The following is a 13,324-nucleotide window of genomic DNA, read 5'->3' on the forward strand; positions in this document are numbered from 1 at the left end:
AACCCCAACAACAAGCCAATGTCTGATGGCTGTGGGTCTGGCTCCAGGCACCCCCCAATAGTCGCTGCAGGTGAAATCTTGTATTCCAGTAGTAATATATATGTACCTGCTCTGTGGTCATCTGCATGCCCTATGCCATATGAAATAACTGGCATATGCTCTTAGGATTGCTAGCATCATTGGGTACATCACTGTTGGTCAGGTATCGTCTGAACCTTGAAACTTACTCATTGTCCCTAATTATTTTGGTTTGCCCATAATAATCCTATGAAAATTTTATTAGATTTGCCTAGCTGCTAATAAATATGTACTAACATCTCTTAAAGGAAATGTATCATCAAAAGATGATTTTCCGTTCAAATTGATATATACTCCCACATATACTAGTGCGTGCATGTATAATAAAATGTGTGTGTGTATATATATATATATATATATATATATATATATATATATATATATATATATATATATATATATATATACATACACATACACATACACATACACATACACATACACATACACATACACATACACATACACACACACACACACACACACAGCTCAAAAAAATAATGGGAACACTTAAACAACAGAATATAACTCCAAGTAAATCAAACTTCTGTGAAATCAAACTGTCCACTTAGGAAGCAACACTGATTGACAATCAATTTCACGTGCTGCTGTGCAAATGGAATAGAGATGGAAATTATTGGCAATTATCAAGACACCCTCAATAAAGGAGTGGTTCTGCAGGTGGAGACCACAGACCACATCTCAGTACCAATGCTTTCTGGCTGATGTTTTGGTCACTTTTGAATGTTGGTTGTTCTTTTACACTCGTGGTAGCATGAGACGGACTCTACAACCCACAGAAGTTACTATGGTAGTGCAGCTCATCCAGGATGGCACATCAATGCGAGCTGTGGCAAGAAGGTTTGCTGTGTCTGTCAGCGTAGTGTCCAGAGGCTGGAGGGGCTACCAGGAGACGTGGAGGGGGCTGTAGGAGGGCAACAACCCAGCAGCAGGACCTCTACCTCCGCCTTTGTGCAAGAAGGAACAGGAGGACAACTGCCAGAGCCCTGCAAAATGACCTCCAGCAGGCCACAAATGTGCATGTGTCTGCACAAACTGCTAGAAACCGACTCCATGAGGGTGGTATGAGGCCCGACGTCCACAGATGGGGGTTGTGCTCACAGCCCAACACCGTGCAGGAGGCTAGGCATTTGCCACAAAACACCAGGATTGGCAAAGTCACCACTGGCGCCCTGTGCTCTTCACAGATGAAAGCAGGTTCACACTGAGCACATGTGACAGATGTGACAGAGTCGGGAGACGCCGTGGAGAGCGATCTGCTGCCTGCAACATCCTTCAGCATGACCGGTTTGGCAGTGGGTCAGTAATGGTGTGGGGTGGCGTTTCTTCTCCATGTGCTCGCCAGAGTTAGCCTGACTGCCATTAGGTACCGAGATGAGATCCTCAGACCCCTTGTGAGACCATATGCTGGTGCGGTTGGCCCAGGGTTCCTCCTAATGCAGGACAATGCCAGACCTCATGTGGCTGGAGTGTGTCAGCAGTTCCTGCAAGATGAAGGCATTGAAGCTATGGACTGGGCCCGCCCATTCCCCAGGCCTGAATCCGATTGAGCACATCTGGGACATCATGTCTTGCTCCATCCACCAATGTCACGTTGCACCACAGACTGTCCAGGAGTTGGCGGATGCTTTAGTCCAGGTCGGGGAGGAGATCCCACAGGAGACCATCCGCAACCTCATCAGGAGCATGCCCAGGCGTTGTAGGGAGGTCATACAGGCACGTGGAGGCCACACACAATACTGAGCCTCATTTTGACTTGTTTTAAGGACATTACATCAAAGTTGGATCAGCCTGTAGTGTGTTTTTCCACTTTAATTTTGGGGGTGACTCCAAATCCAGGCCTCCATTGGTTAATAAATTTGATTTCCATTGATGATTTTTGTGTGATTTTGTTGTCAGCCCATTCAACTTTGTACAGAACAAAGTATTCAATGAGAATATTTCATTCATTCAGATCTAGGATGTGTTATTTGAGTATTCCCTTTATTTTTTAGAGCAGTGTGTATGTATGTATGTGTATATATATATATATATATATATATATGTGTGTATATATATATATATATATATATATATGTATATGTATGTGTGTATGTATGTGTGTATATATATATATATATAATATATATATACAGTACAGACCAAAAGTTTGGACGCACCTTCTCATTTAAAGATTTTTCTGTATTTTCATGACTTTGAAAATTGTACAATGACCCCAAACACACCTCCAGGCTGTGTAAGGGCTATTTGACCAAGGAGGAGAGTGATGAGGTGCTACGCCAGATGACCTGGCCTCCACAGTCACCAGAGCTGAACCCAATCGAGATGGTTTGGGGTGAGCTGGACCGCAGAGTGAAGGCAAAAGGGCCAACAAGTGCTAAGCATCTCTGGGAACTCCTTCAAGATTGTCGGAAGACCATTTCCGGTGACTACCTCTTGAAGCTCATCAAGAGAATGCCAAGAGTGTGCAAAGCAGTCATCAAAGCAAAAGGTGGCTACTTTGAAGAACCTAGAATATAAGACATATTTTCAGTTGTTTCACACCTGCAATTCTGTCAGATAATACTCAGTTTCTTCCTGAAAATTATTGCAATCACAAATTCTTTGGTATTATCTTCATTTAATTTGTCTTCAATGCAAAAAAAACACTAAAAGAATTGTCCTGAAGCCAAATTTGATACAATTCCACACCAAACCTGAAAAAGAGGGTGGACAAAAGTATTGGCACTGTTTGAAAAATCATGTGATGCTTCTCTAATTCGTGTAATTAACAGCACCTGTAACTTACCTGTGGCACCTAACAGGTGTTGGCAATAACTAAATCACACTTGCAGCCAGTTAACATGGATTAAAGTTGACTCAACCTCTGTCCTGTGTCCTTGTGTGTACCACATTGAGCATGGAGAAAAGAAAGAAGACCAAAGAACTGTCTGAGGACTTGAGAAACCAAATTGTGAGGAAGCATGAGCAATCTCAAGGCTACAAGTCCATCTCCAAAGACCTGAATGTTCCTGTGTCTTCCGTACGCAGTGTCATCAAGAAGTTTAAAGCCCATGGCACTGTGGCTAACCTCCCTAGATGTGGATGGAAAAGAAACTTTGACGAGAGATTTCAAGTCAAGATTGTGCTGATGGTGGATAAAGAACTTCGACTAACATCCAAATAAGTTCAAGCTGCCCTGCAGTCCGAGGGTACAACAGTGTCAACCCTTACTAACCATCGGCGTCTGAATGAAAAGGGACTGTATGGTAGGATACCCAGGAAGACCCCACTTCTTACCCTGAGACATAGAAAAGCCAGGCTGGAGTTTGCCAAAACTTACCTGAGAAAGCCTAAAACGTTTTGGAAGAATGTTCTCTGGTCAGATGAGACAAAAGTAGAGCTTTTTGAGGAAAAGCATCAACATAGAGTGTACAGGAAAAAAAAAAGAGGCATTCAAAGAAAAGAACACGGTCCCTACAGTCAAACATGGCGGAGGTTCCCTGATGTTTTAGGGTTGCTTTGCTGCCTCTGGCACTGGACTGCTTGACCGTGTGCATGGCATTATGAAGTCTGAAGACTACCAACAAATTTTGGAGCATAATGTAGGGCCCAGTGTGAGAAAGCTGGGTCTCCCTCAGAGGTCATGGGTCTTCCAGCAGGACAATGACCCAAAACACACTTCTAAAAGCACTATAAAATGGTTTGAGAGAAAGCACTGGAGACTTCTAAGGTGGCCAGCAATGAGTCCAGACCTGAATCTCATAGAACACCTGTGGAGAGATCTCAAAATGGCAGTTTGGGGAAGGCACCCTTCAAATATCAGGGACCTGGAGCAGTTTGCCAAAGAAGAATGGTCTTCAATTCCAGCAGAGCATTGTAAGAAACTCATTGATGGTTACCGGAAGCGGTTGTTTGCAGTTATTTTGGCTAAAGGTTGTGCAACCAAGTATTAGGCTGAGGGTGCCAATACTTTTGTCTGGCCCATTTTTGGAGTTTTGTGTGAAATGATCAATGATTTGATTTTTGCTTCATTCTCTTTTGTGTTTTTTCCTTGCAAGCAAATTAAATGAAGATAATACCAAAGAATTTGTGATTGCAATCATTTTCAGGAAGAAACTGAGTATTTTTTGACAGAATTGCAGGGGTGCCAATACTTTTGGCCACCACTGTAATTCCACATGTGTTAATTCATAGTTTTGATGCCTTCAGTGTGAATGTACAATTTTCATAGTCATGAAAATACAGAAAAATCTTTAAATGAAAAGGTGTGTCCAAACTTTTAGTCTGTACTGTGTGTGTGTGTATATATATATATATATATATATTATATGTGTATATAATATTCCTGTATGTACAAAAGTAATTGTGAAAGGAGTGAAGAAAGAAAATGAGCTGTGATCTCGCCTATCATGAATGGTGGATCCTGTTCTCTGCAGCATGTAGAGGTGTTATCTGTCATTGTATTCCTGTCTCTGATGATAGTGACTGCTGAAAAGTTTTCTGTGTAGAATAGGATGAAAACTCCAGTATGTTACATTGATATCTAGTAATAGGCCTGCTTCTGTGTCCCCAAATTATATTTTTACATGTCCCAATATGTGTCTTTTTATCTACAAGCATCTCTGTGAGAAATTCAGAATACCTCAATGTTAGATTGGAGTCAAAACTTTTTTTGTCTGCGCCAGCTGTTCTTCTTATTAGAGTGTATTATCATATGTAAAGAATATTAGAATATATTATGGATTCAGTAAAATTATTTTAACCCAAACTTCTGCTGCTTGAGCTACAAGTTAGTCCTGCATGTTAGGGAGAACGCACATCTATATTTTACAGTTCATGTATATACTGCAATGCTTTCACCAACCCTGGGTTTCCTCACTTAAATGAACATCCTTCCATATATCTATAAGGCTTTTACTTCTCATATGGTCATGCTGGGCATTGCCCGGGGACAGGGATGTGACCTAAATTAGTCAGTTACATCGATGTTTTACAACTACAGCCAGTGATTGTCTGCAGAGGTCTGAGGAAGCACAATCGCCGTCAGGAGCCAGCCAGTGCTAGGAGAGAAGAGAAGTTTGGTAAGGGGAGTGTGATTACAGTGGTCAGCAGCATGGTAGGACAGTTGTCAATGATGCCCAGGGAGGTGCGATTATAAGATGTGAGGCAGAAAGATGGACGTCCTGCCTCACCAGTTTTGCCTCGTTTTCTTAAGCGACACCACACCCATACTGATAGAATAATAGATGGGGACTTGACTGTTTCCCTTTTACCTTTCTAGTTTCTCTACCACTGGATTAGCTGTTGGGGCTGACGCCATTACAAGCCAGGGTGGCCTTTTCGCCCTTGTGCCACGTGTCAGTGTGGTTCTATGAACCTTATCACTTGTACTTGGGTCAGAATCCTATGATAAGCCTCAGGCCTTCTTGCTGTCAGTCAGCAGACTGTGGACAGGGCAATGTAACTGACACTTGGTTTTGACATTTTATTTGTATTTATCATCAACTGGTTATATTTCTTTACAATTTATAGACTCCAGCTTTCATCACTGAATGTGGTGTATTCGGGATAGTCTGTTGAAAAGTAAAAACGGTGAATGTCTAATATCTTCCATTTATAGCTTTTGGCTGACCTCGTGACAATTAGAACAGAAGATGACAGTCTTTATTTTTTTGCATTTAACACGCACTTTTGCCGAGCTGTGATGCTCATTTTCTAACCATCTGCGATGTAAAACTGCTAATGTCCAAGGAGTGGATGTGATCCGCTGAGGAGTGGATGTGATCCGCTGAGGAGTGGATGTGATCCGCTGAGGAGTGGATGTGATCCGCTGAGGAGTGGATGTGATCCGCTGAGGAGTGGATGTGATCCGCTGAGGAGTGGATGTGATCCGCTGAGGAGTGGATGTGATCCGCTGAGGAGTGGATGTGATCCGCTGAGGAGTGGATGTGATCCGCTGAGGAGTGGATGTGGTCAGGGTGGTGTTATAGTACAGGACTGGCTGCTGCGTTCCTCCCCTGGAGTGCTGCGCTTCTGCCACTTGCTTTACAGCTCAGGACTCGGTTCTATGTTCTTTCCATGTCCAATCAGAAAATGCATGCAGCAGGAAAAAGGACTATTTAAATGAGGCTTTTGGGTCGACGTCTGGAAAACCTGTCTGCTTGTCTAGCTGCCAGAATATGTGAAGCTCCTAACACTTTTTTGCTTATAGTCGGTTCAACATTAATACTTTCTTAGAATTCAGGTTATATTAAACATATAACCATAGCCCTTGCATCAATATTTTTGATCAGTATTTCATCAGTTATGCCTAAACCAGGACTGTCTCCAAAACATGGAGCTGGTGGCAATCTTTACATTTTTCTCTGTAAACGCCACTCCTGGTTTTAGGCTGAGTGCAGCAGAAAGCTGTCATAAACCGCTGGATGATTGAGCCCCATATGATCCGCTGTCAGAAGCTAGGAATAGGCTCCAAGTCTGGCTCTGTGATTTTATTTTAGGCTTGGCCATAAAAATGATGAAGCCAAAATTGAGGGGGCTGTTAAGGATTGGATAAAAAGGCTCCCTCCCCCCTTCCCCGACCTCCCTTCTGAAACTGCACCACTTTTGTCTCAGGCGGTGTCTGGTAATGCAGCTCGGCCAGAAAACAAAAACCTGAGCATCATTTTTTCAAAGTGAATTTTTCCCCAAAAGAAACCATTTGGAGGCTTGCAGCAGCCACCTGTGGACCAGTATGGCAGAGCCTCCCAATGCCCAATACTGAAGTATTTGTCTGCACATTGCCGATCATTTATTGTGTAACAGATCTTTCCATGCCTTGTGTTACAGGTCAACACTCTGACCTCTTGCCACAAAGACCTGCAATGAAATCAAACTCTGACCCTAAGAAACAAGAAAACGGGGTAACCGTGGCTCCCGAGGACACATTACCCTTCCTAAACTGCTACTGTTATGGTTATTGCCCAGAGGATGCTACAAATAATACCTGCATGTAAGTGGACACTTTTTCCATTCTCCATGAGGGGCGTCTTGTTTCTATTGAGCAATAGAGATGAGCCTATTTTCCTCCCAGCACTAATTATAAAATCACTCACAGTTCATGTACCATCTGTATCAGTTAAGATGTCTGTGTCAGCAGAACTTAAAGATTGTACATGGTACAAGTTTAGCCTGTGATGTCTGAAATAGACAATTTATTACTAAGCTCTGAAGTCAGATCTGAATACTCTGAATTCTTCTGTACTGTGACTGTGATAATTAGGCATATGCTGCCATCTAGTGTTCCCTGCTGGGTTTGCACTTTTTTCAACTTTGATTTTTTTTTTTTAACTTTATTTTATTGACTCACAGCTTAAAGAATATACAACAACATACAAAGTGTGTACATGTGATTTGTAAGACAATTCAGAATGTTAATTTTTAATTAGGCATACAAAGAGCCGTAACAGCGATACAAATGATTATATGCCCGATTGTCGAGGCCAGCCTGCACTAGGGTTAGGGGAAAGTCACAATTGTAGTGTGCAAGTCCTCATATCCCATTACCATGTCTCAAGAGCAAAGAACAAGTCTAGTTTTGATGGAACGACAGACGCCTGGGAAAATAACTACAGTACAGGGTGACTGCAATATATTTCCTAGCTTTATAGCATACCGCATTTAGCAAGCACATGAATATTCCATATTTCACTTTTTAATTTTCTTCGTATTATAAGAACAAGGCAGTCTGCCAAGACACTTATTTTTCATGTTTTATTCCTGTTACAATTTAGCAATATCTGATGGGAGTTTTTATTCATGTTTTGTAGTACAAATGGACATTGCTTTGCTATAATTGAAGAAGATGAGCACGGAGAAATTACATTAACCTCTGGATGCATGAAGCTGGAAGGTTCAGATTTCCAATGCAAGGTAACATTTTTGACAATTTTTCTTTAGATACTGCACATATCAAATGTAAGAACCATTAAAGAGGCTGTTTGTAACGTTCATATGGATGGCCTATCTCCAGGATCACGTTCATATGGATGGCCTATCTCCAGGATCACGTTCATATGGATGGCCTATCTCCAGGATCACGTTCATATGGATGGCCTATCTCCAGGATCACGTTCATATGGATGGCCTATCTCCAGGATCACGTTCATATGGATGGCCTATCTCCAGGATCACGTTCATATGGATGGCCTATCTCCAGGATCACGGTCATGTGGATGGCCTATCTCCAGGATCACGTTCATATGGATGGCCTATCTCCAGGATCACGTTCATATGGATGGCCTATCTCCAGGATCACGTTCATATGGATGGCCTATCTCCAGGATCACGTTCATATGGATGGCCTATCTCCAGGATCACGTTCATATGGATGGCCTATCTCCAGGATCACGTTCATATGGATGGCCTATCTCCAGGATCACGTTCATATGGATGGCCTATCTCCAGGATCACGTTCATATGGATGGCCTATCTCCAGGATCACGTTCATATGGATGGCCTATCTCCAGGATCACGTTCATGAGGATGGCCTATCTCCAGGATCACGTTCATATGGATGGCCTATCTCCAGGATCACGTTCATATGGATGGCCTATCTCTCCAGGATCACGTTCATATGGATGGCCTATCTCTCCAGGATCACGTTCATATGGATGGCCTATCTCACGCCTGACACCCCTACAATCGATTATCTGCTCTGACAGTGGCTGGATGTAAGCACTGTACGGAGCTGATACACCGGACATTGGTTCGTGGCCGTTGCTGAGCACATCAGTTATCTCCCATTCTCTTGCTTTTGTAATTCTGGAAAACCTCTTTAAAGCCTGCAAGTGAATGTGTCATCAAATATTTGTCACATGCACGGTTTGTGTAAGGCCATTGATCCTTTTTCTTTTTCAAATTATATAGGATTCTCCCAAAGCCCAGTTACGAAGGACAATCGAGTGCTGTCGAACTGATTTTTGCAATAAAGATTTGCAACCCACTTTGCCTCCAGATGGGACACCAGGTAATTGATATCCATAATATATAGCTGTATGTGTCTACATGTCTGTGTATATATGTGTGTATGTCCAAACTCCTTGTGTTTCATAGTCATCTAATGCGATTTCATTGAGGATGCTTGGTATCTCCTGAAATTAGGGAGTTTCCAAAAAATAGTTTCACTGATTTGGGGAAAAAAGACTGCCCTCACCGAGACTGACTCTACTTAATCTAGATCTCTCTCCTTTGGTTAGGGAATAACTTTTAAACTTGACAACACTCTTTCAATGCAACAAAATCAGTCATAGCTAGAGACTGGGGAGGTTGTGACCTTCCATCATTACTGGAATGGGTCAGTGAGTTGATGGGAACCTGTCACTTGATTCATAGTGCCCTGTGTCTGCACAATTTCAGCTAGGTAAGTTTTACTCTGAAATTCTCCAATGTTTCAGAGAAAATATATTTTGTAGATCTGGCTATGGCCATAAGTAGAGATTAGACTAGTCCTGGCGCTGCCCCCCAGCCGGCTTTTCCAGGCACTACTCCAGGTGATTAACAGATCTCTGCCATGTGTGTTCTTAGCAAGAGACATGTCAATTGGGATGAGCCAGCCGGGGACAGCGATGGACTAGTCTAGTCTGATCCTCAGACAGTTCTTTGAAGTGTTTCCTCTGAAACACTGAGCATTGTAGAGTAGAACGTACCTGGTTGCCATTGTGCTGCCAGCCTCTGATTCGTGCTGCCTGTTTTGGCAGCATAAATTGCCTGACAGGTTCCCTTTAAATGTAGCTAGCTCACCTGAAAAACAAAATGTGACCTGTAACTTGTATCTAAAAACCTTGGGAAAACGTGCAGAACACTAATGCACTTCTGTCTGCTAGTACACTGCCATCCCATCTTATTGACTGTGATTACTGTCCCCGACAGCCAATTCTTCATATTCCTAATATTAGCCCTTCATATTAATTCATTTACATTGCTACTGAACACTATTCCACATGATGCAGGCCTCCTATCCGTTCATCTTAACCCCAATCCAGTCTCTGTTTTGCTTTCATTCTACTGTTCCTCTCTGACTTGATATTTAGCCTGCATGCCGTGGTTTCTTTTTTGATTCCCAAATTCACATGCAATGTTCCTTTCATTACCTGAAATGACACAGAATTAAAAAAAATAAAAATGAAATACCCAGTTCAGAAGTGTTGAGTTGGGGTTAAAGTTTGGTTTAGAGCTATTCTAGCTTGTGCAGTAGGTTCTAATGTTAGAAGACTTCAATCACAAACTGTCTCCATATTCTGATTTTTCGATGGCTTTCTCTTGAGCAGCAGAATCGCTGTGATCTCCCCCCCCACACCTAGGCTATTCACCTTATTTACTAAAATGTACAAGGAGAAATATATTTGTAGTGATAATGTTGGAATGAACAGCAAAAAGTAACTCCAAACTTACCTGCCTTGTTCTATGCAGTCCTGATTAACACCGTAATCCTTTTCAGTAGGTATATTTGGCAGAAGTGTCCACGTCATAGCCCTGATTATATCCATTGTGGTCTGCTTATTAATCATGGCGGTCTTCATCTTCATCACCTGCTTGTACAAGTAAGTTAATTTCTATAAGCATTTTTATTCAATTACTGCATTTTATTCACATTTCTTCTCTATTACGTTTTAAGGCTGTGTGCCCACGATGCGTTTTTTAAGCGTTTCCGCAGCTGCAGAAACGCTTAAAAACGCATGGTAGAAGGCCTGCCATGTTCCCCAATGATAACCCGCAGCGGAAATTATCGCAGCATGTGCATAGCACATGCGGATTATTATTGCGGAAAAATACACAGCACTACCAATTATTTTGCGGAAGTCCTGCATTTTCGCAGCCATTGACTTGCATTTGAATGCTTGGATTCCACATCACTGTATATGTAGATGAGAAATCCAAGCGTTTCAATGTGCGGATGGTACCCGGGTCTGGAGGAAAGGAGACTCTCCTCCGAACCCGGGTACCATAGAACCTGTAAAAAAAAATAATAAAATAAAAAATAAATATTATATTTACCTTCTGATGGCCCCCGGTCTCCTTGTCTCCGCTTGCCGGCAGATCGTGGTGGACTGAAGGACCTGCGCTGACATCATTTAGTCATGTGACGGCAGGTCCTTCAGTGTACCGCGAGCTGCCAGCAAGCCAGGACGGAACGAAGCAAGACTCCGGGGGCCATCGGAAGGTAAGTATACATTATTTTTTTATTTTTTGACATTCTTTGGGGTCACACTATATAAATACACGCCGTTTGCATGGATTTATATAGTGTGACCAAGTTGTCAAGCACTTTCCAAGTGATGCTAAAATCTCTTGGAAAGCGCTTGTCAACCCGCATGCGGAAATGCACGTGAAGAACGCTTCACATCCGCATGTCCCTGGCAGGAAACCGCATGTACAATCCACATGTACAATCCGCATGTACAATCCGCATGTACAATCCGCATGCATTTTTTCTGCCAGGGAGATGCAGAAATGCTCAGGAAAAAATCCGGAGCATTTTTGCATCGTGGGCACATAGCCTCAGTCTCAAACACTCTACAAATGTTTCGACCCGCTCTTGGAACTACTGTGATTTTACATTAGGACTTTTCCTTCTTGCAGGCACAAACTGGCAACCCAGAGAATGCTGTACAATAGAGATCTGGAACAAGACGAGGCGTTTATACCCACTGGAGAGTCATTAAAGGCTCTCATTGACCTGTCCCAAAGTTCAGGCAGTGGATCTGGGCTTCCCCTCTTGGTAAGTCAGAATGTCTCTTTACTTACTTCTTCAGACATGGAACAAAAGTAAAGTTGTGAAGCACTTTCTATAGCGACACCGACCAGCTACTGACAATAGTACTATTACTGACACAGTAGTCATCTGTTTTAGGCCTACAGAGCTGAAGTCCTTCCAAGTGCTGCAGTATCAGAGCCATATCGCAGGGTTATGCTCCCAATGAAGCATCACCTCTAGGGTAGATGTGTGAGGCCAGATTAATGCACATTCGTGTCCTCTTTTCAGTCGTGGATTGTATAGCCAGCTTCTAAATAAACCCACAGTTTAGTAGAAAGATACCAAATAACGTCTCATTTGGCCCTACAGGTCCAGAGAACAATTGCAAAGCAAATCCAGATGGTGAGACAGATAGGAAAGGGGCGATACGGAGAGGTTTGGATGGGAAAGTGGAGAGGAGAAAAAGTGGCCGTGAAAGTATTCTTCACTGCGGAGGAAGCCAGCTGGTTCAGAGAGACTGAAATCTACCAAACTGTGTTGATGCGGCACGAGAATATATTGGGTAAGTAAAATGCCAGCAATTTTAAGACACATTGGAATCTATTTGGTGGTGCAAGAAGGTTTGCAGAAATGTGTGACCAGCAAACTACGTGATCTTTGGGGAAAATGGGGACCCCAGGCTGCCTTATATCAATCAGCTTTTATTAGGTGGTTGTCTCCCAAATAGAAAATGATTGTTAGAGCAATAAAGCCCTAAGCTGGTCTGCTGCCTACCCCCACTAGCTTACCTACTGCTATAATACTTTGCAGTCTAGAGCACTGCAGTTGGAGATTTGAGCAGGACGTGCTGAAATCATAGTCTGATTGCTGTATGTGGAGACGAGAAGGAGTTCTTCATTCAGTTTTTGCCTTCTTCTGAGTCAATATGTTATGGTATTGGTTGAACTTGATAGACTTATGTCTACCTTCAACCTTAAAAACTATGGTACTATGCTCTGTAATGTCATGGCTAGGATTTGAGCTACCTGAATAGCAGTGGGCCAATGATGTTATGTTGTGACATCCAGGGGTCATCCAGCCTTCTAATGTTGATGACCTGTCCTAAGGGTAAGCCATCAATTCTAAATTTGTTATAGTTTGATTATTGGCATCCCTTCCATCAGTTGTTTGAAGAGGGTGCAGCAAGTGTTTGTATGTATGTGTGGCTGGGAAGACTGAATCTGCAATAGGCCAGTAGCTTGGTGTGAAGAAATCAACTGTAGGAGCAATAATTAGAAAATGGAAGACATACAAGACCACTGATAATCTCCCTTGATCTGGGGCTCCACACAAGATCTCACCCCGTGGGTTCAAAATGATCTCAATAACGATGAGCAAAAATCCCAGAACCACAAGGGGGACCTAGTGAATGACCTGCAGAGAGCTGGGACCAACGTTACACAGGCTACGATCAGTAACACACTACACCGCCAGGGACTCAGATCCTGCAGTGCCAGACATGCCGCCAGG

The 13,324-nt window shown here is 42.7% G+C and overlaps 1 protein-coding gene across 4 annotated transcripts in view; it reads left to right on the forward strand.

Moving 5' to 3' along the window:
- BMPR1A (bone morphogenetic protein receptor type 1A) overlaps positions 1–13,324 on the forward strand; it is a 125,379-nt gene that overhangs the window by 99,238 nt on the left and 12,817 nt on the right. For 3 of the 4 annotated variants that reach the window (XM_073685889.1, XM_073685888.1, XM_073685890.1), the window contains 6 exons: positions 6,910–7,072; positions 7,890–7,992; positions 8,989–9,088; positions 10,559–10,661; positions 11,701–11,839; positions 12,185–12,377. In XM_073685889.1, the coding sequence (XP_073541990.1) occupies positions 6,910–7,072; positions 7,890–7,992; positions 8,989–9,088; positions 10,559–10,661; positions 11,701–11,839; positions 12,185–12,377 (801 nt within the window). The remainder of the gene's footprint in view (positions 1–6,909; positions 7,073–7,889; positions 7,993–8,988; positions 9,089–10,558; positions 10,662–11,700; positions 11,840–12,184; positions 12,378–13,324) is intronic. The other variant, XM_073685891.1, reaches the window with a different exon arrangement.

Source organism: Phyllobates terribilis, unplaced genomic scaffold (assembly GCF_046119375.1).
Source record: "Phyllobates terribilis strain yellow unplaced genomic scaffold, ASM4611937v1 Scaffold_5__5_contigs__length_657084704, whole genome shotgun sequence".
NCBI classification, from domain to species: domain Eukaryota; kingdom Metazoa; phylum Chordata; class Amphibia; order Anura; family Dendrobatidae; genus Phyllobates; species Phyllobates terribilis.